This window comes from Cygnus olor, chromosome 9 (assembly GCF_009769625.2).
Source record: "Cygnus olor isolate bCygOlo1 chromosome 9, bCygOlo1.pri.v2, whole genome shotgun sequence".
NCBI classification, from domain to species: domain Eukaryota; kingdom Metazoa; phylum Chordata; class Aves; order Anseriformes; family Anatidae; genus Cygnus; species Cygnus olor.
The window spans coordinates 11,286,676-11,311,428 of record NC_049177.1 but is presented as its reverse complement, the minus strand read 5'-3'; the positions used below and the strand labels follow the sequence as shown (position 1 = coordinate 11,311,428).

Here is a 24,753-nt window from a genome sequence, read left to right as displayed (position 1 = left end):
CAGGAGAGTTCCAAAGTCAAAGCCGTCCCTCATGCCTCCATCACGTTGGGAGCAGCAGGAACCACCCTGTCATGCCTGGAGAGCAGTTTGGGAAGCTTTCCTTCCCAACCCGTGTCTTCCCTTCATCTCAAACCAGTAGATCTTTATGCATGGGAAAAACAAACAAACAAACAGGATTCTGTTTTGCACATGTGACAAGTTCATGTGGTTTGGCGGCAGTAAAGCTCAGGAGTGCCCTGCCTTGATCTCACGCAGCAGGGAGTGAGCATCCCCCAAGGCTCCCTACTGTGCTGAAGCCCCCAGCATGGCTCCATCTCTCCTCGTCCCTGCCCTTTGGCAGCCTCATGACCAAAGGCAGCTTCCCCGCTTCCAGCCCAGCTCCATCCCCCATGGTGGCTCCATCTCCCATGCCCAGCTCCGTTCCCCCATCCCAGCTCCATTTCCTGTCCCAGCTCCATCCCCTGTCCTGGCTCCACTGCAGTTGCCCTTCACCAAGTCCCAGCTCCATCCCATCATCTTGGCAGGAGCTGAGTGCCATCCCTTGCCTGCCCCTGGGGATGGCTCTGGGCAGGGTGGGGGCGATCAACAAACCACTGCAGTTGGAAAAGTGACCTTTATTAAAAAACAAAATAAAACAAAACAAAACACAACACAATAACCAAACCCACCCCAAAATGTTCTGTAGTAGACCGCAAGTGACATCTTTTCACAATGCATGTGCGCGTCCACGCTGACCTGTGCAAGAGGGGTGGGCAGGGGCAGACAGGGAAGCCCCCAGGACTTGGCAACCATTCACCCTGCTCCTGTCCTTGCCAGGGGGAATCACCTGGCTGGAAAAGTCACAGTGGAGCAGGGCCAGGACCACTGCTGGCATCTCTGGGTATACAGGATAGGGCTGCGCTCCAGTCCCATCTACCTCCTGCTCCCTGGGGAGCCTGAAGCGATGGGTGAGACTTGGATCAAGAGCCTGGGAGGAGCTGTTTCACGATGTGTCCCAGGTCAGCAGCCAAAATGGGACTGGCGAGGACCAGCCCTTGCCGGGAGCACAGAGATGCCATTGCCACGGGCTGGTCACCGGCTGCCGTGTGTGTCGTGAGAGGAGTTCAGAGCTGCTATCGTGAAGTTGTTCCCTTACAAAACAACAAAAAACCCCACCAAAACTCCCCAAAAGACAAGGTAGTAGTGGTGAGGACGGGAGGTGCAGAGTCAGTCCTTGGGTGGGCTACACCAGTCCCGCTGCCTTCTCCTGTACATTGTACTCCTTGCTTCTCTTCACTTTCCAGCCGATGAGGGCGAGGAGCACGGTGCCCACCACTTTGTACCCCACCTGCAGCCCCAGGTATCTGTTAAGAGAAGAAGATGGAGATGTCCTATCCAGAGGTGGCCCCCCAGCTGTGCGTGGAGCAGTGCCAGCTTGAGGGACTGTTCTGTGGCGACCCCAGGTACCGGGGTTGGGGACAGGTACCTGTTGCGTAGGAAGTCATTGTTGTAGTAGGTGCAGAAGCGGCGCTGAGAGCATTGTTTCTGCCAGTAGATGCAGGAGGAGTCGATGAGGGCACCAAACATGGCCGGAGCCGGCAGCCAGGCTTTGGAGAGGAGGGAACCAAGTTAGGCTGCCTGCGCTGCCTTGCTCGTGTGCTTTACTCTCTGTCCCCGAGGAGATTCAATACCTCCTGGGGCTCCAGCAAGCCTCTGAGCACCTTGCTGCCCTCCCTCAGCCTCATTAGGAGATGGACACTCACCTAGCAGCCTCATTAGCAAGAACTGAACTCCGATGGCAAATGACTTCTCCTCCTGGTTCACCACCCTGCAGGGGAGAAGCCACAGGAGGTCAGAGCTGGTGGCAGTAGTGGCTCAGCTCTCCTGGTTTCGCTGCCAGGTTTAGCCATGAAGCCAGTTCCTCCTCAGTTCCTCCATCTGGGGAGGGGGAGCGGAGGCACCCTGGGGTGGTGGGATGAGCTCAGGTTTGCACCAGGGAGGTCTGCTGGGAAAGTGGGGGAGGGGGGGGGTTGGGTTGAAAATTCAAGAAGATGATGAAGCATAGTGTTTTGTTTTTAAGGAATGCTCTGCTTGGTTCTCCCAGTACATCAAACTCAAGGAACAGCCTTGCTGAAGTAGGAAACACTCTGATTTTTAGGAAATTGCCCTGATTTCCGGGGTGGTGGAGGAGAGTGGGGGGGGGGGTCTCTCTGCAGGAGCACTCAAAGCATTAAAACAAGCGGGTTCCCGCTTCCTGAAGACCCTCATGGGCAAGTTTCTGATGAGCAGAGAAACCTGCAAAACTTGGTCAGTTGGTGAAAAAGCACCCTTCTCCTTCTCAGACATTTACGCAGCTCAAACGTATTACTCTGCAGGCCCCCCTGTCCATTGCTCACCGTAAAACCATCATGTAGAGGGGGTTGTGGGACAGGCAGGCTACCAGGGCGGCGAAGGAGATGAGGAAGATGGCAGGAAGGAGCATGTGGGAGCAACTGAGGGGACAGGAGCCGGTCTTGGCGGAGGACAGCCCATTCCCAGCAGAGATCTGGGAACAGTTCCTGTAGGTCTGTTGGAAACATTTTAAGAAAAACAACAAAAACACATAAAACTCCCAAAGTCAAGCAATGCACCAGACCGCATCACTTTGCATAAGAGCGATGAGAGCATCAGCTTTGATTTTAAGGCATGGCCACAGCATCCTGTTGAGCGTCCCGGCCTCCTGCAAGGGGACGTGCCGCTGTTTCCCATTTGTCCCGGCAGACGGCCAGGGCTTTCCAGCCATTCCCTGAGCAGGGCCGCCCTGCTCAATGGGAAGGTTGGCACAACTGCTGCTCTGAGCACCGAGGAATGCTCAGTGTGAACATCAGATGCCTGCAGGCACTGGACTTTTTGCTCTACTTGGAGGTGTTTTATGGGCAACTTGTTCAGAATGTTAAATTGTTGGGAAAATAGCATGCTAGCAGTGCTCGTGCTCTCCAGCCAGCCCTTTAACAGCCAAAGGGAAGTTGGCCTCCTCCATCACAACTTTTCAGGAGTCCAGCCCTCCAGGTAGACACAGACCTCCCTCCAAACAGCTCTACCACATTACTACATCCAAGTTCCTACAGCATTGCAGTAGCCTCTGCTGTGACCAGCAAGCAAAGTGCCCTCCACCTTGCCAAAACTGAAACCTGGAAGCGCTCTGGATTTTGGCATGGACACAATGGCTTGGCTTGGTGGCCACGCTCCCGTCCCACTACTCACCACCTGTTTAGGAGCAGAGGAATTAGTGCTGCTGTTGGTGCAGCCAGCAAAGCAGGGTGAGATGTACTCCACGTTGTTTTCTCCGCACACTGGGTGAAAGATGTGCTCGGAGCAGTGGCACCCACTCGGCGCCTTAACCTGCGGCTGGGAACTCGATGTTCTGCCAAAGAGGAGAAAATAAATAAAAATAAATAAAATGAAGAAATAGGACAGGAGGAAAAACAAAACAAAACAAAACAAAAAAACATCTCCTCAGACCTCTTACTAGCTAACCAGTTTCCCTGTTCCTATGTGCGCTGGGATGCTGCCAGCAGCAGGCTGGCCTTGTGCCAGATCCTGATCCCCTGCAGGTACCTCTGCAGTGTACAGTGAACTTAGCAGTCCATAATTGTGTTATGTCTGCAAACAAGTGCTCACACTTTTTTTAAATTTATTTTATTTTTTTTCCCTCAGCTGAAAACTAATCAGCAAATGCCTGGAGAAATGCTTTCTGGGCTTCATCCAAAACCACGCAAACAGATGTGCAAGGAGCCTCAGCTGGAAACGCCATCCAGACAGCAACTGGAAGCGGGCTCACTTCCAAACAAACCTGATGACAGTGTGAAAGGCAAGAGGACAAACTAAATGACCTGTTCTGTCTTGCCTCCCTGCCCCAGGGGTTTCACCTGCTGGAGCAGCACGGTCTGCCTGACCCTTCCTTGGGGATGGTGGGCATAGTCGCCTAACTCCCAGCAAGCTGGAGCTCAAGGGGAGAGGGGATTTCATGCTTAAGTATTGCTGCTGTTGCAAGGGGGGGGAGGTTTCTGCCATGATACGAGGCCACAGCTACAAGTGGTCAGAGCAGCCTGCATGCTGAACTGGACTCTTGCAGGTGTTGCAGAAGGAGAGGTGGGGGGGGGGGGGGGGGGGGGGGGATGGCGGAGATGTCAAAGCTGGGACTATGAGAAGCGGAGAACCCAGCTGTTGTCGGTAAGTGAGCCTCTAGCAAAGTTCCTGATGAGAAGGAAGGGTCTGCCTGGATGCGACGCCCAAGGAGACAACCCGTCGGGTGTGTTAGGCAACAGTTTTGTGTTCCTAGCTCCTTTCCAGCCAGCACAAGGCAGCTGCTGCAAGCGGGAGCACGGACAACTCCAACACAGGCTTTCCCAAGCAGCTCCGTGCCACTCGTGGACTGACTCTCCCTGTGTAGACACCAGCATCTCTGCAATCTCAGGAGCTGCTAGAGGTTGAAGGATCCACCTCAAGCTCCCCAAACCCTACAGCCTCATCTCTCCCATCCCATGTGCTACACAGGACTGCAGAAAAAGCAAGGGCTGAGCTAGGTCTGTGAGCTAAGGACACTGGCTGTAAATGTGAGACAAATCCCTGCCTTCCTCCAGCCTCCTTTTTTTCATGCAAGCCCCTCCACCGGCTCCCCATTCCACCTGCAAACCCCATAAGCACTGGTGTGTCCCAGGGGGGCTGACGCTGGCAGCAAGAGGTGAGTGCTGTGAGGCCAAGGTGCCTTCCAAAATTTAGCACATGTAACACCTGATCCTGAGCTGAGGGTTCAAAGCCTTGCTCTCTCACAAAAAGCTGGGATGCCAGTGCCTCGGTGGATTTTCGTATGCTCCTGAATTAACAGTATATGCCGGTGTACTGTTAATTAGCAGTATACACACTGTTACATTAACAGCACACACCTCAGCACAAAATAGAAACTTGCAGTTCATGTGTGAGTTTGTTTGCAGAGCACTGCTTTTTTTTGCTTCACTGTTGTTATTTGAGTGTTTTTTAAGTGCGCAAGGGGAGAAGTGCGGGAACTGCCCTGTCTCTCACCTCTCCACCATACCGTGAGACAGGAGGCTTATCGCTGGCAAAGGGAAACATGTCCGAAAGCCCCTTGCTGATATGCTGGCAGTGCATTGAGAAATGGCCTGTGTACAATGCACTTGACAGCAAGCCTGGGCTGGAGTCTAAATGTTGTTTCAGTAAGTAAAAAGATGTGGTGAGAGCCAGAAGTTTTCACCCAGGCAAGCAGAAAGGTGATGATGTCTAGCTGGAACGGAGTGTGCTCCTTGTGGACATGGTCACTAACACTAACACTTCTAATTTCCCCCTAGAAATACAGGGTTAGAATGAAAAAATATACCCTGTTTGTTTGGTACAGAACAATCAGGAATAAATGCCCTCCCAAACTTTCTGTGCTGTATAGTGCTTGGATCTCCTCCAGGCAGCAGGATCCAGGAGGAGGTGATCTCTACCACCTTTTGGCCTCCATCTACATGTACCCCACCCCACAGATAATCAGGTCAAGAGCTGGAGAAGGGAGGAATACAGAGCTGGAAACAACCCTGCGATACCTGGAGGGGTAGATGCCATCGATGTGCACCGTGGAGCAGCCCATGAAGAAAATGGGCAGGCAGATGAGGATGGAGAAAACGAGCACCACCACAGAGAACCGGGGGATGGCTCGGAGGGAGAAGGCAAAGCGTTTCATGACGATTCCTCCTAAGAGCATCCCGAGTGCTGCTGCTGGCAGGTTCACAGCTCCTACAGAGGAACAAAGGCATCAGCCAGGGGTCCTGCCTGCCAAGCTCCTCTCTGCTGGCAAGGGGTGGAAGTGGTGGCTTTGAGGCGCTCATGGTGATTGGGAGAATCCACAGACTCCACTGTTATCCAGGACAGACCCAAACCCAAGGCAGTTGGCACCTATGAGACACTGCATCCTCAGGAGTCTGAAGATGCAACTTTGGTGTGAAATCGCTTGCTTTTTGCCAGCTTCTTTCACCATCAGAGTGATCCAGACCTGCTTCAACTGTGTAGCAGGGCTGCACATTTGCAACAAGAGCTGTTCTGACCCTCAGGAGCAAGTGAACGAACATAGCCAGACCCTGCTCACCTATGAGAAAGTTGGCATACGAGGAGGTGGCACCATACTGCTTCTCGAGGAACTTGTTGAGGAAGGTGGCGAGACCTGCGATGACCGAGGAGAAGCTGCACTGAGCAAGCACTAGGAGGATGAAGAGGGGGTTGAGGAGCAGCTTGAGGAAGACCTTTGGGAATCCTGCAGGGAAACAGCAGGAGAAATGTATTTTAACAATGCGGTCCAGATATCAGCAATTCATACTGCCAAATATCCCACCTTCAGACTATTCCCAGTGGGCTAAACAGGGGATGTGTAAGAAGATGAGAAAATTGAAGGGGAGACACTCTGATTTGGCCGGGCAGCTGGCAAGACCATGGCCAAACTGCCCTGAGATGGGAGGATGAGGGCCAGCTCTGCCCACCGCCCTTCCTGCTATGCTTTCCAAACCCACAAGCCCCTGAGCACTTAGCAGCCCCATTTATTTTTCTGAAGCAGGTGCTGTATCCCTGGGTGGTGCAAGCAGACGAAAGAGCAGGGATTGTGTCCCCCTGCCCAGCCAGGACAGCCCTGGCTGCCATCCATCAAAGCCCAGGGAAACAGAGAAGAGGGAGCTGACAGTCGCAGGACGTGACTGCAGTGGCTAGGGAGGGAGGGAAGGGGTGAATTCAGCTGTAAAGAAGGCATTATGGGGCTAAGAAAAGTCATTAAATGGTCCCTCAGCGCTGGTGACTTTTAGCAAGAGGGAGGCAGCGTCCAACCCCCAGTAGTCCTTAGGGAAGGACTCTGCAACCCTGGAGGTGCCTGAGCTGGCATCTCCACCCACAGCAGTGGAGATAAGCATGAAAATGCGATGTGGTGGACCCTGCCCATTCGCCCTCGCCTCTAAGTGCCAACACTTTACTCTTTATAAATTCCAGCAGGGAGGTTTCTTCGAGCCCCCTCTTCTCCATCTTCCTCAGCATGCCAGCCTCCGAGTTGGGGTCCTGGGAGGGGAGAGAAGAGCATCCTGCCTTGAGAGAGGAGTACAGGTGCCTGGTGAGCACTGTCCTGGTGCACAGCGAGGCTAGGGAGCAGCAGAGTCCATCACAGACGCCTTTGACCCACTGCTAAGACCAATAGTTTTCCTGCCCATTGCAGCAAAGGAGTGAGTTACCTCCAAAAATCACTGCAGCCCTTGAGTAGAGCTGCAAGACAAATGCTTGGGGACTTTTTAAGAGCGTGAAAAACTTTGAAGCCTGATGAAAGGGAAGATACCACTTCTTAAATTCTGCAAAAAGTCTGGAAATGGAAGTTGGAGACAGGCCAGTTCTAGTCTGATGGGTCCTCAGACTGTAATCCTGAAATATTTGGGGTTTCATTTTGACCTTTAAAGAACTGATGATTACACAAGTTCAAAAAAAAAACAAAAAAAACTTTTTTGAGGCTTAACTTGTGGGGCTTGGCTTTGAAAACACTGAAGTGGAATGTTTCAATAGCTTTCTGCCTCTTTTATTTGTTTTAATGGGAAACTTTTCTCTGCCACATTTTTTTTTCCAAAGAAAAAGCCCGTGTTTCAAACAGTGAGAGTGACCTTGCAGAAGGTGTTGCAGTGCGGTGTTGAGATATGGCCATTGGCAGCAGACAGGGGGAGAAGCAGGTCAGACAACCCAGGAGGGTGAAGTCACCGAGAACAGATCCCTTCCAAGGTGGACTGCATGCAGGAACCCTGAGAAGACATCACCCTGCCCCAGGGTGGGGTCTTACCTCTCCTTTCAGCATGTACCGAGGGAAAAAGAAGTAGGGAATGGACGTAAGCACCAAGCAGCCGGAGGAGATCAGCAGCCCCAGCCACCAGGCCCCGATCCACCGCTGGTCCTTTGGTGTCAAGGCCACTGTTGCTGCAAGACACAAAGACTCATCATCAGGGCTTTGCCTCTGCGTGTCTAATGGTGAAAGGGGCAAATACGCATGCCCATGGAAATATGGACCGGTAGAGCACAAAGACATGTGGGTGCACCCCAAGGGTCTCCTCGCTGGTGTGGCAAATGGAGGGACATGAGAGCTTGCACCAGCTCTCGTATCAAGATAAGCCCTGGGTGCGGGTCCCTCCACTCCATGGTCGACTGTGGTCGACTTCCTTCTCTTCCCGCAGCCAGAAGCCAACCCCACCGGCCCCCACCTAAACAATGTGGAGCCTCCCCAGTGCCCACAGGATGCACGTAGTCAGCATTGAAGCACACTGATGGCACAGGTTCAGGCATTCCAGCCAGCTGGTGATTATGGGGCCCTGGCTCCATCCTCCTCTGCCCGGGTGCACAGTTGGGATTGGACCACATTATCTGCTGGGGCTGCCCAGGCGAGATGGGGACCGGGAAAGGGCATAGCTGCTTTCCTGGAATCATCTCTCCCATTGTTCCAGGCTTGGTAACTCTCTACAAGCAGAGCCCTGCGCTGGCAGAAGAGCATTTTTAATGATCGTGGTTTCCGAGTGGACAAAACTCCGGGTGCTCACACCCTTTGTCCGGAAAAAGGAGGAGACAAACACCGTTCCATCCCCAATGTGGACATCATCCGGCTGGGCCAGCACCGCTGGTGGGAGGTCGAAGGATTGCTTGGCTTGGCATGGCGAGCACATCTCCCCATCGTCGGCACATCGCGGGTGGGAGAGGAACAACTGTCAGGAATAGTGCTGGGTGTGGCACGAGGGGTCCCACGCCCCACTGAAACAATCACCCCACTTCCCCAAACGGCACCGATCTGCTCCGGGCCTGGACGTCATCATGGAGCGACTGGGCACGGGATGCTAAATCCGTCTGCCGCCGCAGGGAGCGAGCCAAGGCTTTTTGCCGTTTCCTGCCTTGGGTTCATTTATTATTCTTATCAGGCACCAGACAAAAATGTCAGGCGGGCTCTGATCTCTCAGAGGAACACAGGAAAAGCCACATTAATGGTGGAGCTGGGGAGAATTCTTTAGTGATTAAGTTACCAGGAATAACAAGCATACGTCGCAGATAAAGAAAATAAGCCCTCCGGTGGCGCTGACCTGGTTCCATCTCTGTGGATGCTGGTGACAGGTGGTGGGGAGGAGGCTGAGCAGATTCGAGCCTCCCCATGCACACACAGGGCAATGGCTGCCCCATGGTTGTCTTCTCCCTCCCTGGATGCCTCAGATGTTCCTGCTCCTCTCCAGCACTGTGCCAGGGCAGTGCGGCACTTCCTCAGCATGGAAGCGGTGGGCAGCAATGACCACCGCGGTGAGCTGGACATTGAGATGTCCACACTGCAGGACACTGCTCCTGTGGTGACCTCAGGTCCAGCTGTAGCCTTTCTCACGGGGAGATGGAGCAGAGAAGTGCACTTGGGGGGTATATTCAAGGTCAGGGCTTTCCAGGAAAGCAGGTTTTGTGGGTCACCAGTGCAAGGCATGCGCTCCTGCCACCGGTTCTCTCACAGCAGACTTCTGATTCACAGAGGGCTTTTAGGAAAACCATCCCTACTTGGTAAATACTCACCAATGTCAACTCTTCCAATATCCACAAAGAGCCGCAGCACCACAGACCCCAACAGGTATCCAAAAGCAGGGCCGAACACCGCAATGGCAAAGAGGATGGCTGAAAAAAGGAGCAGAAAGTGAGGAGGTAACAGTAGCTGCACTGCAAATAAGGCTCTGTCCTCCTGTGAAATATCCATAAAAAGTTCATAAAATGTCCACTGAGCTCCACAGGTGATGGAGACCTTCATCTTCCACAGAAGGCCCAGGAAGCAAAGCCATCATTTCAGTCTTTTAGAAATGAGCAAAAATGTTTGGTCAAAACATCCGGGGAGGTGCAATATGTTGATTCAGGGAGAGCAGAAAGAGCAGAAAATAACCCTTGGTTCTGCTGAACTATTCCTGTTCAAAAACCAGATAAGTTAGACCCATCCCATGAGATCAAAATGTTTCCTTTTAAAGTCTTCAGAATGAAAATATTCAGGTTTTCTTCCTGGAAGAAATTCCTTGATTCAAAAGGAAACAATTTGCCTGAGACTCAATGACCATTTCTGTGCATTTTGCTGGTCTGGGGCTTATGAGCATGTTGGGTATGAAAGCACCTAGTCTCATTGCTGTGCCTCAGGCTGTGCTCCTAATTTTAACTTTTTTTTTTTTTTTTTTTTCCCAAATAGGCAAGGCAGCTCATTTATTTCTATGGCATAAACCTAGTTGTTTAAGGGTAGGGTCTTTAGAGAAGAATTTAACCTCATACATAATTAGCGTTCCCCCCCTTTCATGGGAAGACACTGAGACCTAAAACATAACAAAACAAGCAATGGTATTTATATTGTTTTGAGGCAACCTAGATGCACAGTAGCCATACGCCCCATCATGGACATTCCCATGGCCCTAAAATGACCACCTATGCAGTCAAGACCAAACCAGCCCAGTTCTCCAAGACAGGGATGCATTGTGCTGCAGTACGCTAGGAACCAAGTCTCTCGTCTTCATCCACAGGAAGGGATGGCAGCCAGGACTTCAGAAGAGTCCCAGCTTTGTGTGACTGCTAACCTGAGCCCCGTGAGAGCTCAGTGTACCAGATCCTTTGTGGAAATGTCACCTAGCAGGTGCTGAGCAGAAAAAATGGGGTCTTGTGGTCCTCAGCAGGGACACACCGCCTACAAATGGGAACTCTGACTGTCCTTTCTTACTACCAAGGCTTTTTCTGAACCACTTATTGAGAAAAGGGGACAAAGAAAGAAAAAACTCTTTTTGCCAGTAGACATTTCTATATCTGAGCTGCAAGAAGCAACTAATACCCACGTGGGAAACTTGCTCCAGAGCTTGTACATGGTGCAGCAGCCCTTTCCAGCAGGAGCCTGGAGCAAAGCATGCCTGGGTGGGTCTGGAGACCCTGCCAAGCCCTTCAGCACTTGTCCAAAGCCAGTCCTTGAGAATCCAATCCCAAGGGCTTTCCCTTCTCCTGAAGTGCTTACCTTATTTTGGAACATCCGCTTTTGATTCCTAAATCACTCTGACACCTTTGGCTGCTTTAACGACATTGTTCATCACCGGGAGGAATCAGGTTTTTAAATAAACTTGTGAACCAAGCTCAAAGCTCACGTAGGCACACCAGCCCCAGCTGGGCTCAGCATTCACAGAGGAAAAAATGCAGTTTAACATGGAAGCCAGCACCTATCTCTTTGTGATCAGAAGTCCTCCTGAGCTGGGGAGCCTGCACTGGACAGGGACTCGTGGCCAATTCCATAGCAAAAATGTCAACATTGCTGCAAAACCTGTGTTAATTTGCCCCTGCAGGCTGTCATACCTCTAGTTAAAGCATGATCTTCTCCTTGCCCTGATTCTTTGGCTTCCTCACACTCACACCATAAATACAACCATAAAGGGAGCAACTGACTAACAAGGGGAGAGGCAGCCCAGCACCTTCACGGAGGCTGAGCTCATCCGAGTCCCACTGGGTACTCAGCCTCTGCCCTGGAGGCCACGGTTGCTCCAGATGAGCACCTCTCCAGCTCAGCTCTAGGGCCTTAAGGAAACCTGAAGGACTGTGTCCCGTTCTGGGCTCCCCAGTACAAGAGGGACATGGAACTACCGGAGCGAGTTCAGAGGAGGGCTACAAAGATGATTAGAGGACTGGAGCTCCTGTTGTGCGAGGACAGGCTGGGAGAAATGGGCCTGTTTAGCCTGGAAAAGAGAAGACTGAGGGGAGGCCTCCCCAATGTATATAAATATCCGAGGGAAGGTGTAGAGAGGATGGAACCATTCTCTTTTCAGTTGTGCCCAGTGACAGGGCAAGAGGCAACAGGCACAAACTGAAGCACGGGAGGTTCTAGCTCAATATAAGGGGGCACTTCTTTACTGTGAGGTAACAGATCCTGGAACAGGTTGCACAGAGAGGATGTGGTCTCCTTCCCTGGAGACATTCAAAAACCTCCTGGATGCCATCCCGTGCAAGGTGCTCTAGGTGATCCTGCTCTGTGGGGTGGTTGGACTAGGTGATCTTCAGAGATCTCTTCCAACCCTACCGATTCTGTGATTCTGTGAAACAAAGTGATATAAGAGCAATGGTCCTTCCACTTACCAACGTACAGCGGGGAATTGTTTGCTTCTGCAAAATCATCTACGTAGGATATCCCAAAGGGCTGGATGGGAACCGTCCCAATTCCAGCCAACAGCTGGGCAACGACCATCATTGCCCACACACTGCTGGCCTCCTTCTGGGGATCCTGGGTGGCATTTGGGCACACAAACTTGTTCTCTGCATAGCAGAGCTCAGCCTGGACCTTGGTCTTGTTACCTGGAATGGAAAAGGATGAGCATTACAAAGCTGGGCATGCTCCCTGCCTTCTCCAGCCCCTGCACTGCCACAGCTGCAGGGGCACAGGGTGAAGGAACCCGCTCAGGCTGACCCTAAATCCCTAATTCTTCTTCTGCATGGTTGGTTTTGCCTTGCTCGGGTACCGTGTGGCCTGACGGGAGGAGTGCCAACATTGCTGCCGTGGTGTGGAAGCACACCTCCTCCTCTGCCCATCATCCCTGGCCAGGACCCTCCAGACACTGCACTACATTTGTAGGTACCAGGAATCTCTCAAACCTGCCAACTAGGAGTATGTTGTTGTCTGTTGGGGTTTGGATGGATCACCCCTTTTAGTTAGCACTTATCACTCCCTTTCACATCCTTTGGGGCACTCAGCTCAGGGAAGCAAAGAGACCAGCTGTGATTTTTATCAGACTTGAGGGCAGGCTGATAAGAAAAGAAGGAAGCAAAGTCATTTCTCTTGTCTGCTGCAACTGCAGAGGAGAAAGGTCAGCCCTGTAGCCCAGCTCCAGTGAGTCACATTCAAGCTGTCAGCGGAGGATAAAAAGCTCTTCATCAAAGCCACAGCAATGCTGGGCTCAGCCAAGTAACAAAAGCCCTTGGACTGACAGTGTCAGAGTCGGTGGGAAAGTATAAATATTCGCCGATGGAAAAACCTGCTTTGCATGCAAACTGATGGTGTTGCAGAGCAAACAGAGTAATCCCTGCTCTTCTCATGTTAGCTCTTCCTATTCGGGCTTTATTACTATTATTATTTGTAATTGTTTCAACATTTCTATCACATCTTTCTTGTTAATATAATAAGTGTGGATTTTCTATGCTTCTGAGCAAGCAGAAACAAAAGAGAAACAAATATTTGCCAGGTGATTAGGGGTTTTCACTGGCATAGTGCGGCGGCACATTCCTAATAGTAGGTCACCACAAAAATCCTGGTGTGTGTTCATCCGAAGCCGCGCTGTCGGAAGGGTCTGTGCTGCCAGACAGAAGGAGCCTCTTCAGCTAATAAAGATTTTACTGCAGCAGCAGCGAGAGCTGCAGAAGTTTAATGAGGACAAACCTAACCCGGGACTGGTTTTTCAGTGTCGATGGTCTTTGCTCCCCCATGGGACCAGGAGCAATGTGCCGTGTGGTGGCCAGGCTGTCCCAAGCAGGACACCTTGCCCACCCAACCTTCGTTGTTCACAGTGCTCAGGAGCAGCCTATGTCCGTTCAAAGCCAGACCCTGACATCTTCATGGGGTCTTCACCCTCCTCAAGGCTGCAGTGCAAACTGCAGCCAGCACTGGAACATCTTCATGGGCTGCAAGACTGGGATGGGGAAGGTTGGATCTGCCCACCAGCAAGACCAGGGTGTCTGAGGGCACTGACAGACTGGCCATGGACGGCATCGTGGCAGGACAAAAGTGTTGCTTCAACTTGCTTGGATAACAATAAAGAGCAGCCCCTGCCCTGATTTCCGATGGGTTCGTAGCCTGACTCATGAACTTACAGCCCCCTTTGTTAGGCTGCCAGAGACCTTGGTATGTGGCTCCTGATCCGTTCTCCAAACTGACCGATGCTAGGTGACTTCCGAGCCCGAGTCGCAAGGGGCCAGCTGTGAGCCAGCAGGGGGCTGGTTTGCACATTCCCACGGCGCTCCGTCAGCCCTGTGCTGGGCCATCAGCTTTAATCACGCTTCGTGGTGTCTTGGTGCACAGACCAGCTCTGCTGGCACCAGCTTTCCCAGTCTGGGAGAGCAGAGCATGAGGGCCCCCATCGCTCCCAGAGGAGCAGGGATGGCTGGGCACCTGCGGGCAGGTTCCCTGTGCTTTGAATCCCATTGTGCTGAGCAGACAGACCATGAATGCCTCCTGCTGTGGCATATTTGTGGCCAAAGCCAAGGGAGCAACTCGCCTGCGGCCACAAAGCAGCTCCCTGGCAGAGCCAAGGCTCCCTGGGTGCTGGGCCTACACGCAGCGCGGGGCTCCAAGCCCTTCCAGGGGAAGGCATCTGGTAGGTGAGCTCTGCCGTCCCCTCAGCGGCACAGGCATGGGGCAGCTTGGCACACAGCTGAGGTGACATCGGGTTTTCAGAAGAAGCAGTGCCCTAAGGCTTGGTGGCATCCTGGGGATCTAGGGGCTGAAGTCACTTTGGGAAGACCGGGGAGAGCCTGGCACTCCTCTGAAACAGGAGCTGTCATCATGCATACCAGCTTTTTCCCCAAGCCTGCCCAGTTAAACCAGTAGCCCTCCTTAGGCTCACAAAGCTTACTGGTGGGAGCAGGGACAGGAGATGCTGTCAACCACATGCTGCTTAGCAGCAGGACAACAACCTCTCTTCTGCTTCCATACCTCTGTGACTCAAAGACCAAGATGCCTTCCTTTCCAAAATGATCCTACAGATGAGCCATCAGCCACATCTGCCCTCGGCCTGGGCTCTCCGCAAGGCTGCAGCAGGGGCTTTCTCTTCTCCCTGGCCCTGCCACCCTCAGCGGCCTGACCCGCAGCCACCGGGAGCAGCCTCCCTGATCGCAGGCGAGAACCGGGCCGCACACACATCAGCATTGTTCTTTCAAGCCTTCATGTCAGCCAGATAAATTCCTCTGCCCTCAAAGCGTGTGAAGACTGACCACATGCCGTAGCTATTATCTCGAGTAGATAAGACCGATGTGACTGAGACTTCTGGTACGAACCCAGCTCAGCTTTCAGGAAACCTCAAGGCACTGCAGAGCCTCTGGGCACCCCCAGGAAATGCACCATTGCCCCCAGAAAGCAGAAGGGAAGCAATTTGTCTGCAGTCGCAGGGGACATAAGCAGCAGACCCAGCATCGCCTGCATCCCAGGGCTCCTGCCCCTGTCTGCTGCCCCACCAGCAGCTAGCTCCCTCTGCTCATCACCACTTTCACTCTCTCCCTGGCTCTTTGGGCAGTCATTAGTGATGATGCCATCACCACCAGCAAGCAATGCAGCTTCAGAGCTGTGGCTGAGCCTCTTCTGATGCCACAGAGAGCAAACCTGTTTCCAGCACGCTCAGGAGCAGGCTGGGAGGACATCAGCACCCATGCAAAAAACAGGGATGTGACACACTTAGAGATCTGGAGAGAGGAGGATGAGCATAGCCAGGAGAGAAGTATGGTAAAAACACCATATTAAACAAGGTAAATAATTAGTTTTCCAGTATAACTATTTTATAGTGTCCACACTGAAAGATACACTTCTCTTACTCAATGCAGAGGCTCCTTACAAGGGTTCCTGGGGGTGGCATGTCCATGATGCCTGTCCGGGGGGCTCTCACATCCTTGGGAGGGAGCAGTGCCTTGGCAGCCTGCGGACAGCCCACGGACTCAGGCAGGGAGATGCTCCCTCTGGAGGCCTTCAGTAGCATCTTTGGGGAATTTGGATACTTCACAATGACCAAAACACTCATAACCTGGAACTGTGGCTCAAACAACATGTCCAGAAGAGGCAGAAGGGATCCCACATGTAATTATCACATTCAGAAGGGGTTGCAAATCTATACTGAAGTTGGGCTTAAAATAGTAAAACTCTGCCTTAAGCCTTTCCCTCCAAGCACTGTGTTTAAGTTCTGTGTGGGGTGGATACCACACTTTTGGAGGAGGCACGGGAAACCCAGCCCAGAGCCACTGGAGACGGATTTGTGATGGGGCAGGCTCCCAGAAGAGCAAGACTCAGCAACCATAGAGCCTTGCGGAGGCTGAGGTGAAGGTAAAAGATGAAGTGGATGATAGAAATGGGCACCTTCACTTGCATTAAAGGTTGCCTCTTCACTGATTGCCTTTTTTTGACTCTTGCAGGTAAGAAGGGCAGGTTTGAAATGTAGTCACCACCCAGAATGATGCAACAGATTGCTACATCCAGTGTTTGTGCTTCATATTTTGGTCTTGCGAGGTTGTTGGCCCTCAAACAACTAAGCACTTCAGATGTCCTACACATCTATCAGACTTGTTGGTAAGAAACAAGGAGCAGAGGAGCAGGGCCTCTGAGTGGGTCACATGAAACCTGGCAGAGCACAGCACTGGAGTGCCCTGGAGAAGAACGCTCACATTGTACATCTCTACTCCAAGACCCAGGAGCAATGTTGGCCCTTGGTTGATGCCACTACTCTGTGTACTGGTGTAAGGAGAGGCCTCCCCAACTCACCCTCTCTGCTGCACTACACAGGTGGCCAGAGCTGAAGCAGAGTAAGCTCCTCAGCTCTGTTTTCTCCTGATATCCCGCCTCCCCATGGAAGGGTTCGGGCACTTACCAGTGCTAATGGTGGTGTATTCGTAGGGATCCGAGAGGAAATGGGGAAGGGTCACCAGGAATGCTCCCAGAGCCAGCAGCAGCCCCCCGGCTCCGATCACCCGTGGACGGTGAACTCGGCTGCCAAAGTAGCTGACAAAGATGATGAGGACCACATTGCCAATCTGGAAAGAGCACAGTGAGATGGGGAGGAGATTAGAAGATGCCACAGAGGAGGTCAAGCCCTGCCCTGTACCTGGCCCCCCATGACCATGTCCAGGTGGGTGGAGAGCTCACATAATCACTCACCAGTTGTGGTAATTGTGACCCCCACGAGAGTAGGAATGGGACAACCCTCAGCTTCACCCTGCGTATTCATAGCAATTCACTGCTGCCTTCTTATCAAAAGCCAGCAGGACAACTCCTTGTCTCTGGTAGCCTGTGTGCATCCCTTGCAATCACAGACTGATTCACAACCTGCCCATGATCTGGCTGGGGCTTTGTTCAGCACCCACATGTGCTTCCCACCCCATAAGATGTGGCATAAACTAATGATTCCCCCAAATCCAGCAAGAAACAAAGTGCATTGCCTTCATTTCCATGATTCTAAGCGGACGCAAGCCAAGCCACAAAGTACAGCTCATTGCAAATGTTTGTGACAGTGGGCATTCGCAACTGCAGACATAATCTACAGGCCCATCCTCCTTGATCAGCTAAAAGATAAGAAAACACAAAGCCTATTCCATATATGAACTGCAGCTTTCAGATAAGAGGATGAACACCAAATAAATTGCCATTACATGGCTTTTTGTCAACTTGGGACAAGCAAAACATTTTAACCCTGGTGTGTATGTCTAAATATCCTTTTTACACATGTTTACATGGGCTCCCTTGTTTGTCTCTTTGTGGTTTTTGTTCTTGGAATTGCTGCAAACTAAATGAGAAGGGATTATAGTCCAAGGCATGCAGGGTTTTTGTTTTGACATTACATCTCCAGGCATAAAGTCAAATAAGTTTAAGTAACTTGGATAAGGAGCACAAGGGTTACTGATGCATCATTGCGGTGAGGGGTGGGATACTCTGCAGGGCATAATTACACCAGCTCCAGATTACTGATGTTACAGCTCCCCATACTGGGTCTCTCCCTTTGCACGGTTTGAACCCAGACCCAATGAGTGGGAAGTCGTTCGCTGGTCTCGAAGGGGTTTGAATCTGTCTTTTTAACCTCAGACATATGGACTGCTTGGGATAAGGCCTGGGCACCTACTTCTCCAAGGAGCCAGAAGGATTCCCAGTGCCCAGCCTCCTGGTGGAAGATCACACGTGGGATGACCAGACGCATGCAAGGTGGGCAGCCACCAAGCACTTTGTCTGTGTCATCAAGAAAAAGTCTCTCCCAGCAGGTTTTTTCCCAGCTAGCCTTGAAGAGCTACCAGACAGGATACAATTCATGACACTAGGAACCAGAAAACCTTTTCCAGAGGAGTAAGTGATTAGTGCCTGGGAGAAACTCCTCCATTCAGGCACTTGTGTCCACACATACCGGTGCCCTTCTAGTGCCTTGCCAAAACAGCTCAGGTGTCACTTTGTCCTGAGCTGGGCTCTCCCCCTGCCCTCATATGATACCCAGTATGTCTCCATGCCTTGACAGAGCAGACAGGTGGCAATTTTGCTAAGCAGAAGGCATATATTCTTATGGCATATACCTCGAAGGGTTGTGTATCCCCCCGTGCATCCAGAACTGCTTAAAGATTTTGTCATTGAGCAACTACTCATCAAGTGTCAGTTTTAAATCAGTGCTCTTGCCACCTTGAAGCTTCATAAGAAGCTCAGCTGCACCTTGGCCACAGTTCAGATTGAGGCCAGCTCAGCAACAGCATGATGCCAGTGAAAGACAGTCCTTTGCCACAGGGCCTTCAGGAGCTGGGAGCCCTGGAGAAATGGGGTGGCTCTTGGAGAGCCTGCTGGCCAGCGTCTCCTTTTAGAGAAATTTTGGAAAGACTCAGGCCAGGGCCATTCCTCAAGCTGATTGAAAAACCTGTGAAAACAGACACTTTTACTGGAAGTTGGTCACAGAGCGGTAGTTGTGTGGGTACTACTCATGATAAAATGCTCCTCTTCCTAGAGGCTGTAAGCATTGTGATCAAAAGAGAATCACACTGCGTGTCTGCTCTCTCCCAGCCATGTCTCTGCTGGAGGTGGATGGCATCCTAAGGGTGGAAAGGTCTCCTCCAAAACATCCTGCTTTCTGCTGCCCTCCATGTCCATGTTCTCACCACACAACCCTACCTTAACGCTCCTGGCATGTGGTACAGCAGAAGCAAAGCAAGAAGAGGTGTCCAGGTACACAACAACAGCTGTTTCATCCAGAACGTGTAGGCACAGCCAAGGAAACACTGAATGTGAACAACCCCAAGGCCCTATCCTGGGAAGTTCCCCTGTTCTGGACATGCTGTGGGGCCCCTGCATGGCTAACCCAGTTACCTCATGCAAGCTGGAGATGAAACCTGAAGAGAGACTGGAGAGCCCAAAGCGCTTCTCGATGGTGGTGAGGCTGCTCTTGAAGTTGGCGCTGTAGAGGAGCTGGGAGAGCTGCAGAAGGCCATGGCACAACACAAACACCTGCGGGCAAAAAAAGTGTATCCCAGTCAGTACCCGTTGGCTGCCCAGCTGATGCGGAGAGCACGTCCCATCTGAGGGATTTCAGAGTCGCACACACACAGACCCAAGCTAGCTGGCACAGCTGCACCTCCAGCACACAATGAATCCAGATCCCTAATTCATTAGCTTTGCCAAACGAGTAACCTGGTGTTCAGAAGAGAGGGCGAGGAGCCCTCTTTTTCTTTCCTCTGCTCCATTGCTGCCAGTATTCATGATTACTGGCACCACAGCAGCCCTTGGCAGAGGAAGGACGCGATGCTCGAGCTGTGTGACGGTGAGCCCAGGAGGAAGACCTGCCTGCGCAGGGCTGCTGGGTGCCCCTGGTGGAGCCGGCCCCGCAGCTGCCGCACCGCAGCCAAAATGGAGCCGCGCTGCTTTCACCTGCCTGAGCCCCAGCCTCTCCCACCCGCCCCCTGGATCCACTCAGCCGCAGAGCAAATCGGCAGAGCCTGCTCCAAGGGTGTTGGCAGGAAAATTTCAAAGACTTTGAAAACCCCCCAGGGAGAAGGTGAAATATGCACCACATCTTCTCACTGCTGGAAGCCCTCTGCAGTGTTCTAAAAACAGCACCTTTCCCTCGAGGTGGTCTCTCAGTCAGGCCAGAAACCAAACCAGATGGACACGGAGCATCCCAAGAGCAGAAGAGGAAATACACAGGTTTATGGGGCAGGAGCATGGTGCAATGAGCCAGGGTGGCCGCAGAGAGGAAAGCGTTCTCAGCCGGGGATGCAAGAAGCAGCTCACAAGTGTCTTTTGATCTATATTTAGTTGGAACAGTTTTCCTTTATTTTTCTTGGAATGGAATGTGTCTGCATGGTGCCAAAAGTATTTTAAAATCATTTTTTAAAAAAAGGAAAAAGTTAAATTCACAGGAAATCAAATATTTGCTGAACACCGGAAGTGTGTCCCACAAAGATAATGTCGGGAAGCCCAAGATGATGGATGGGGGGATCAAAGGTACTACAGTGCTGACAAATTCCTTATGTCCTTGGCTAGGGGAACGGCATTACTCCTTATTACTATTTATTTGAAATAAATATATACCGCTCCTGGCGGTAGCAGCCAGGAGCCCAGACCCATCGCATGAAGTCCAGCGCAGAAAAAAAAAAAAAATGAAATCGTCCACTTTTCCTTGTCCTTACGGCAAGGATGTGGCTTCTTGGGAAGCTTCTCCTGCAAGGTGGGATAGCACCAGACAGAAGACAGAGCTGGGCATCCAAAAGCATAAGAATCAGGAGAGAACCTGAGGACAGAGATGAAGGGGAAGGAGAAAACATTGTAAATAACCTGGAGACCACACAGAAGTAGATATGATGAATGCAAAAAGAAGGACGAGGGGGTCATAGGAATGAGGCCAAGCTCTCCATCCACATCTTAGCACGGTGTCAGTAGACACAAAGATGCACCACATGCACGGCTGGCACTGCGGCAGCTGAGCAGGGGAGGACAAGGTCCCCATCTGGGACTCTGCCATGACAAAAAGTCGCAGAGTGACGTAGGGCACGATGTGGGAAACGCTACCAGGCAGGTGACAAAATGGAAGTTAAACAGCTGAGAGCAAGCAAGCTCTTGAAGCTAAGCAAACACTAAACCCGCCAGCTATACAACCCTGCACCCAAAAACACCTCTGAGCACATGGTCCTGCTGGTGACAGCTGAATCTGTCACCTTCCCTTTCCCAAATCCTGGGCTCACGCGTAATTGATGAACACAGCTAGGCTGGGCTGGAGCAGAGAGGTGACTCCTCCAAGGAAGAAAAGCCGAGAGGGGATCGTGTTGCCAGAGAACATTAATTTTTGTTCCTGGAGCTCTGGCCAGACCTTACTGAAGTCATTCGGATAAGGAAGCATTAGGGAAACAGAGGAGGACTGGGACCGCCTAAGACGCAGAGCAGCTGGAGGGAGCGCTCTCCCAGTGCAAGGCGTTAGCTGCAGAAGCAGAGCTGTTTACCAGCGGGGCGGGAAGAGGGTGGATCGCCACGGCTGAATTTAGCGCAGCAAATGTCAGCCTGATCCCAGGGCAGATGGGAGGATGAGAAGTGTTGGGGAGAGAGATGCGCTAGGGCTGGCAGATGGACTCCAAGAACTGCTGGGCTTGGCAGGAGATGGGGAGAAGACAAAGGTGGAGGACCACGGGGAAGCCACGCTGACGGACCTTCATGAGGGGATGTGGGGCAGGAGATGGGGCAGGCTGTAGTCAGAGAGGGCAGGCAGGAAGAGGCAGAGGGATGGGGAGAGCCAAGAGGACAGGAAGGGAAGGGCAGATGAGATTTTTGTCGTTGTTGTTTGGGAAGAAGCTGGGGTTGGACTGCCACCCAAAACAGCCAGAGCAAAGGAAAACAGCCATAGCTCCAGGACTCATGCAGCAGGAGCTCGCCTCTTCCAGAGGCACTTTGGCTGTCTGGTGGTGAGAGCCTGAGACCTTCCCTGCACTCATCAGGCTCAGCGCCAACCAAAATGTAGACCGCCCAAACCTTGAGGACTCTGAGCACAAATAGCAGTGATAGGGGAGCTTTCTCGGCTGGTGGCAGTGCTCTCCAAAAGGATCCCATGCACCTCCTGGCCTTGGTACTAGCCAAGATGCTCTGGCAGGGAACAGCAAACCTCTGGTGCTGGTGCAGGTGTGGAGAACTGCTCGGTGTCCATCCCCATTCGATCTCCCCACACGTTGCTGCTCACCCTGACCACCCACAGCCATCTGTGGAAAGCAGCATGGTCACAGCTGCTTCCCCCAGCAGCGACCTGAGCGACCTGACCCCCAGCTGCTGAGCACACTGAGACTTGCCACCCCGGCCCCATGTGCCCACCGAACACCCCAGCAGGGGAGGGAGCCACTGTCATCCGTCTTTTGTAACACTTCATGGGGAAGGATGTTTAAAGAAGAGCCAAGCAAAGTCCTTTGAAGGGAGGTGAAGGCGTGGTGGGAGGTGAAGGAGCTGGGGACACTCCTATGAAGACAGCGGTGACCCCGGAGCAGATGCTCCCATCAGAGCCTGGTGGGGCTCTGGAGCCGTGGGCAGGTCCCGTTGCAGGCAGCCAGGGCGCAGTGCGGTGTGCATCCACCCACACCGGGACACGTGCACAGAGCCCCCTCTTCATCATCCTGACGTTTCCTTCAGAGCGCCGAGCGGTCCTGACTCCAGGCTGTTTATACAAGACACTTGACTCCTCTCCAAGACACACTTTATTTAAAAGGGAAGAAAATGCCTCAGGGTGGAGGTCGGCCTTGCAGACACCCTGCTCCCTGCACCGGGACCAGCACCACCCAGGGCAAGGCTTTTCCATAAGGCAGACAAACCCACGCCATCACAAAGAGCAGAGGGGATAATCCCACCACAGTCTGGACCATGGTTCAAAACGGGGACATGCCAGCTGTGTGGTCGATCCCAAATCAGGGCTCTGAGAGGAGAGACGGGCTCGATCAGTCTCATGCTGAACCTGCTCCGATATCCAAAAAGCAGACAAGAATGAGTTGGTCAGGGACAGGGGGTGAGGTGAACCTGTCCTTCAGGTGAGCTTCTGGGGACAGGAAGAGATTGGGGCTGCTGGGGCTGGATGCGTGCCCCGGGAGCAGCAAGTTTTGGGGCACTGCTGGTAGGCAGCCTGCACTTGCACTGCCCTGCACCATGCACCGGGTCTGCTAAGCCATGTTCTCTTATCTCGTGGCACTCTCTTTCCATTATTGTTTATGTAAGATAACGCACTGTCAACACTGTCACTGGCCTTAATGAACAGCTAACTTAGGTACATTGAGACTGGACTTTAAAAAAGCCTGTTATGAAAGATGGCTGTTTTGCAAGAGTTTTTTGGGGGAACATCACCAAGGCAGCCAGTAAAATGCTTGGCAAGAGGCTAAGCGAGAGAGAGAACATAATGTGCTTGATAAGCCCAGCATGTATGTGCTGGATGCAGATCAGAGTAAAGGCAAGGTAAGGAAATTCTGGCCTCTGGATATTTCAGAGGAGTTAAGTGCTTCTACAGCTCCTCCAGGAGGGAGCCCAGCACTGCTCAGCAGGGACCAGGGTTTAGAAAGACGGTGGACTTGATGAACTTCAACATCTTTTGACTTCATGGTTGGACTTGATAACCTTCAGGGTCTTCCAACCTAAATGATTCCGTGATTCTAAGATGCTGCTACATGCGGCACGGGCACTGCCCCTTCCTCTCCACTGCCTGGAGGATTGATTCAGGGGTTAATTCCTAGCTCTGCTTCCACAGCTTCATGCTTCGGTAGTGGCACCCATGCCCAAAGTCATCCCTCATCTCGTTCTTCAGTGTCTTCACCTGCCTGGAGATAGGGAAGGTGGAAGTCCTATGGCACAGGTCACCCTGCAATGAGCATTGGGAACACATGCCATGGTGGGGTCTGCACCCACAAAATGCTTGGGGAAAACCCAGCTGGGGGGAGGAAAAAGAGCCAGCCACATCCAATGGGACCCACGAATGGGTCCCACGCTCTCCTCTTCAGCCATACCAATGTCTACGAGACGGGGACGTAACCACAACCCAGAGAGGAGCGGGACAAGCAAACATGGGAACAAGCTGGAGAAATGCTGGAGAAGCAAAGGGTAAAATGGGAGTGAAAGGAAGAGCTTTTCCTCCCAGAAGATGGAATAATTTGGGGAGAAACAAGACCATAATGGGAACAATGAATTTCAAAACAAAGCCAACTGAGCTGCTTTTTACTGCTTTTAAAATACCTAGGACTGAAGACCCACACTCATGCCCTCCCCACAGAGCCCTGAGGGCCCCAGAAGCAGCCCCAGGGGTTTCAGCCTGTGCCACCTCCTCTTCCTGACTCTGCTTTCATGCACTCACACCATTGCTAATGTAAGTACTGAACAGCCACTAACAACATAGATGGAAAGAGCCAGAGCTTAATTTATTAGACGGCCACAACAGCTGCCTGGGGAGCTGTAAAAAGCAGCGGAGATCCTCACAGAGGCCATCAAACTGCTCTCAGCTGATTGATGACACCGAGGTATGACGTGGCCAAGAGCAGTTGTTGCAGGGAGATGCACAATGAATCTGGCTAGAGTAAATATTTAGAAAGGACAAGGAGTAAGGACGCTCTGTTAGCTCTTTCTGCCCACACAGTACTATTGGGCTTGTATTTGGGGCTCCTGAGGGCTGAACCAAAACCTTTTGACTTCATTGGAAAGTGTCCTACACTACTGAAGACCAACAGGCTGACTTTGGGGAATATTGGGCCATGAATTTGCCCTCATTGTATTGAAATTCAACCCCTTCTCCCAGCTGAAGTGTTGGAGGAGCTCTAAAAGTCATGACCCAAAGCAGGAGAACCCAACCTGCCCACCTCTTGGGAAGTGCCTTCAGGCTTCCTCCACTTTACTCTCCTGAACTTACAGGAGGAAAAAAATAAGGGAGGGGTGTCTGCATGCATGTGAGGCTTTAGGAAGTAATAAGAACATCCCCCAAATGATCAATACTCAGCTGTTTCCTTTAGAGCTTGTCTATGATCAACACTCACAGCACTAAATGGTTCTCCTGC

The 24,753-nt window shown here is 52.0% G+C and overlaps 1 protein-coding gene across 1 annotated transcript in view; it reads right to left on the bottom strand.

Annotated features, from left to right (window-relative positions):
- Positions 1 to 598: 598 nt before the first annotated feature.
- The window catches only part of SLCO2A1 (solute carrier organic anion transporter family member 2A1), a 29,545-nt gene continuing 5,390 nt past the window's right edge, over positions 599 to 24,753 (bottom strand). Inside the window, exons 2-14 of the mRNA XM_040567245.1 lie at positions 19,067 to 19,204; positions 16,605 to 16,767; positions 12,124 to 12,339; positions 9,562 to 9,660; positions 7,814 to 7,947; positions 6,972 to 7,053; positions 6,104 to 6,268; positions 5,565 to 5,754; positions 3,223 to 3,382; positions 2,376 to 2,545; positions 1,743 to 1,807; positions 1,466 to 1,586; positions 599 to 1,343 (exon numbers count right to left, since the gene is read on the bottom strand). Of these exons, the coding sequence (XP_040423179.1) occupies positions 1,223 to 1,343; positions 1,466 to 1,586; positions 1,743 to 1,807; positions 2,376 to 2,545; positions 3,223 to 3,382; positions 5,565 to 5,754; positions 6,104 to 6,268; positions 6,972 to 7,053; positions 7,814 to 7,947; positions 9,562 to 9,660; positions 12,124 to 12,339; positions 16,605 to 16,767; positions 19,067 to 19,204 (1,824 nt within the window). The 3' untranslated portion in view covers positions 599 to 1,222. The remainder of the gene's footprint in view (positions 1,344 to 1,465; positions 1,587 to 1,742; positions 1,808 to 2,375; positions 2,546 to 3,222; positions 3,383 to 5,564; positions 5,755 to 6,103; positions 6,269 to 6,971; positions 7,054 to 7,813; positions 7,948 to 9,561; positions 9,661 to 12,123; positions 12,340 to 16,604; positions 16,768 to 19,066; positions 19,205 to 24,753) is intronic.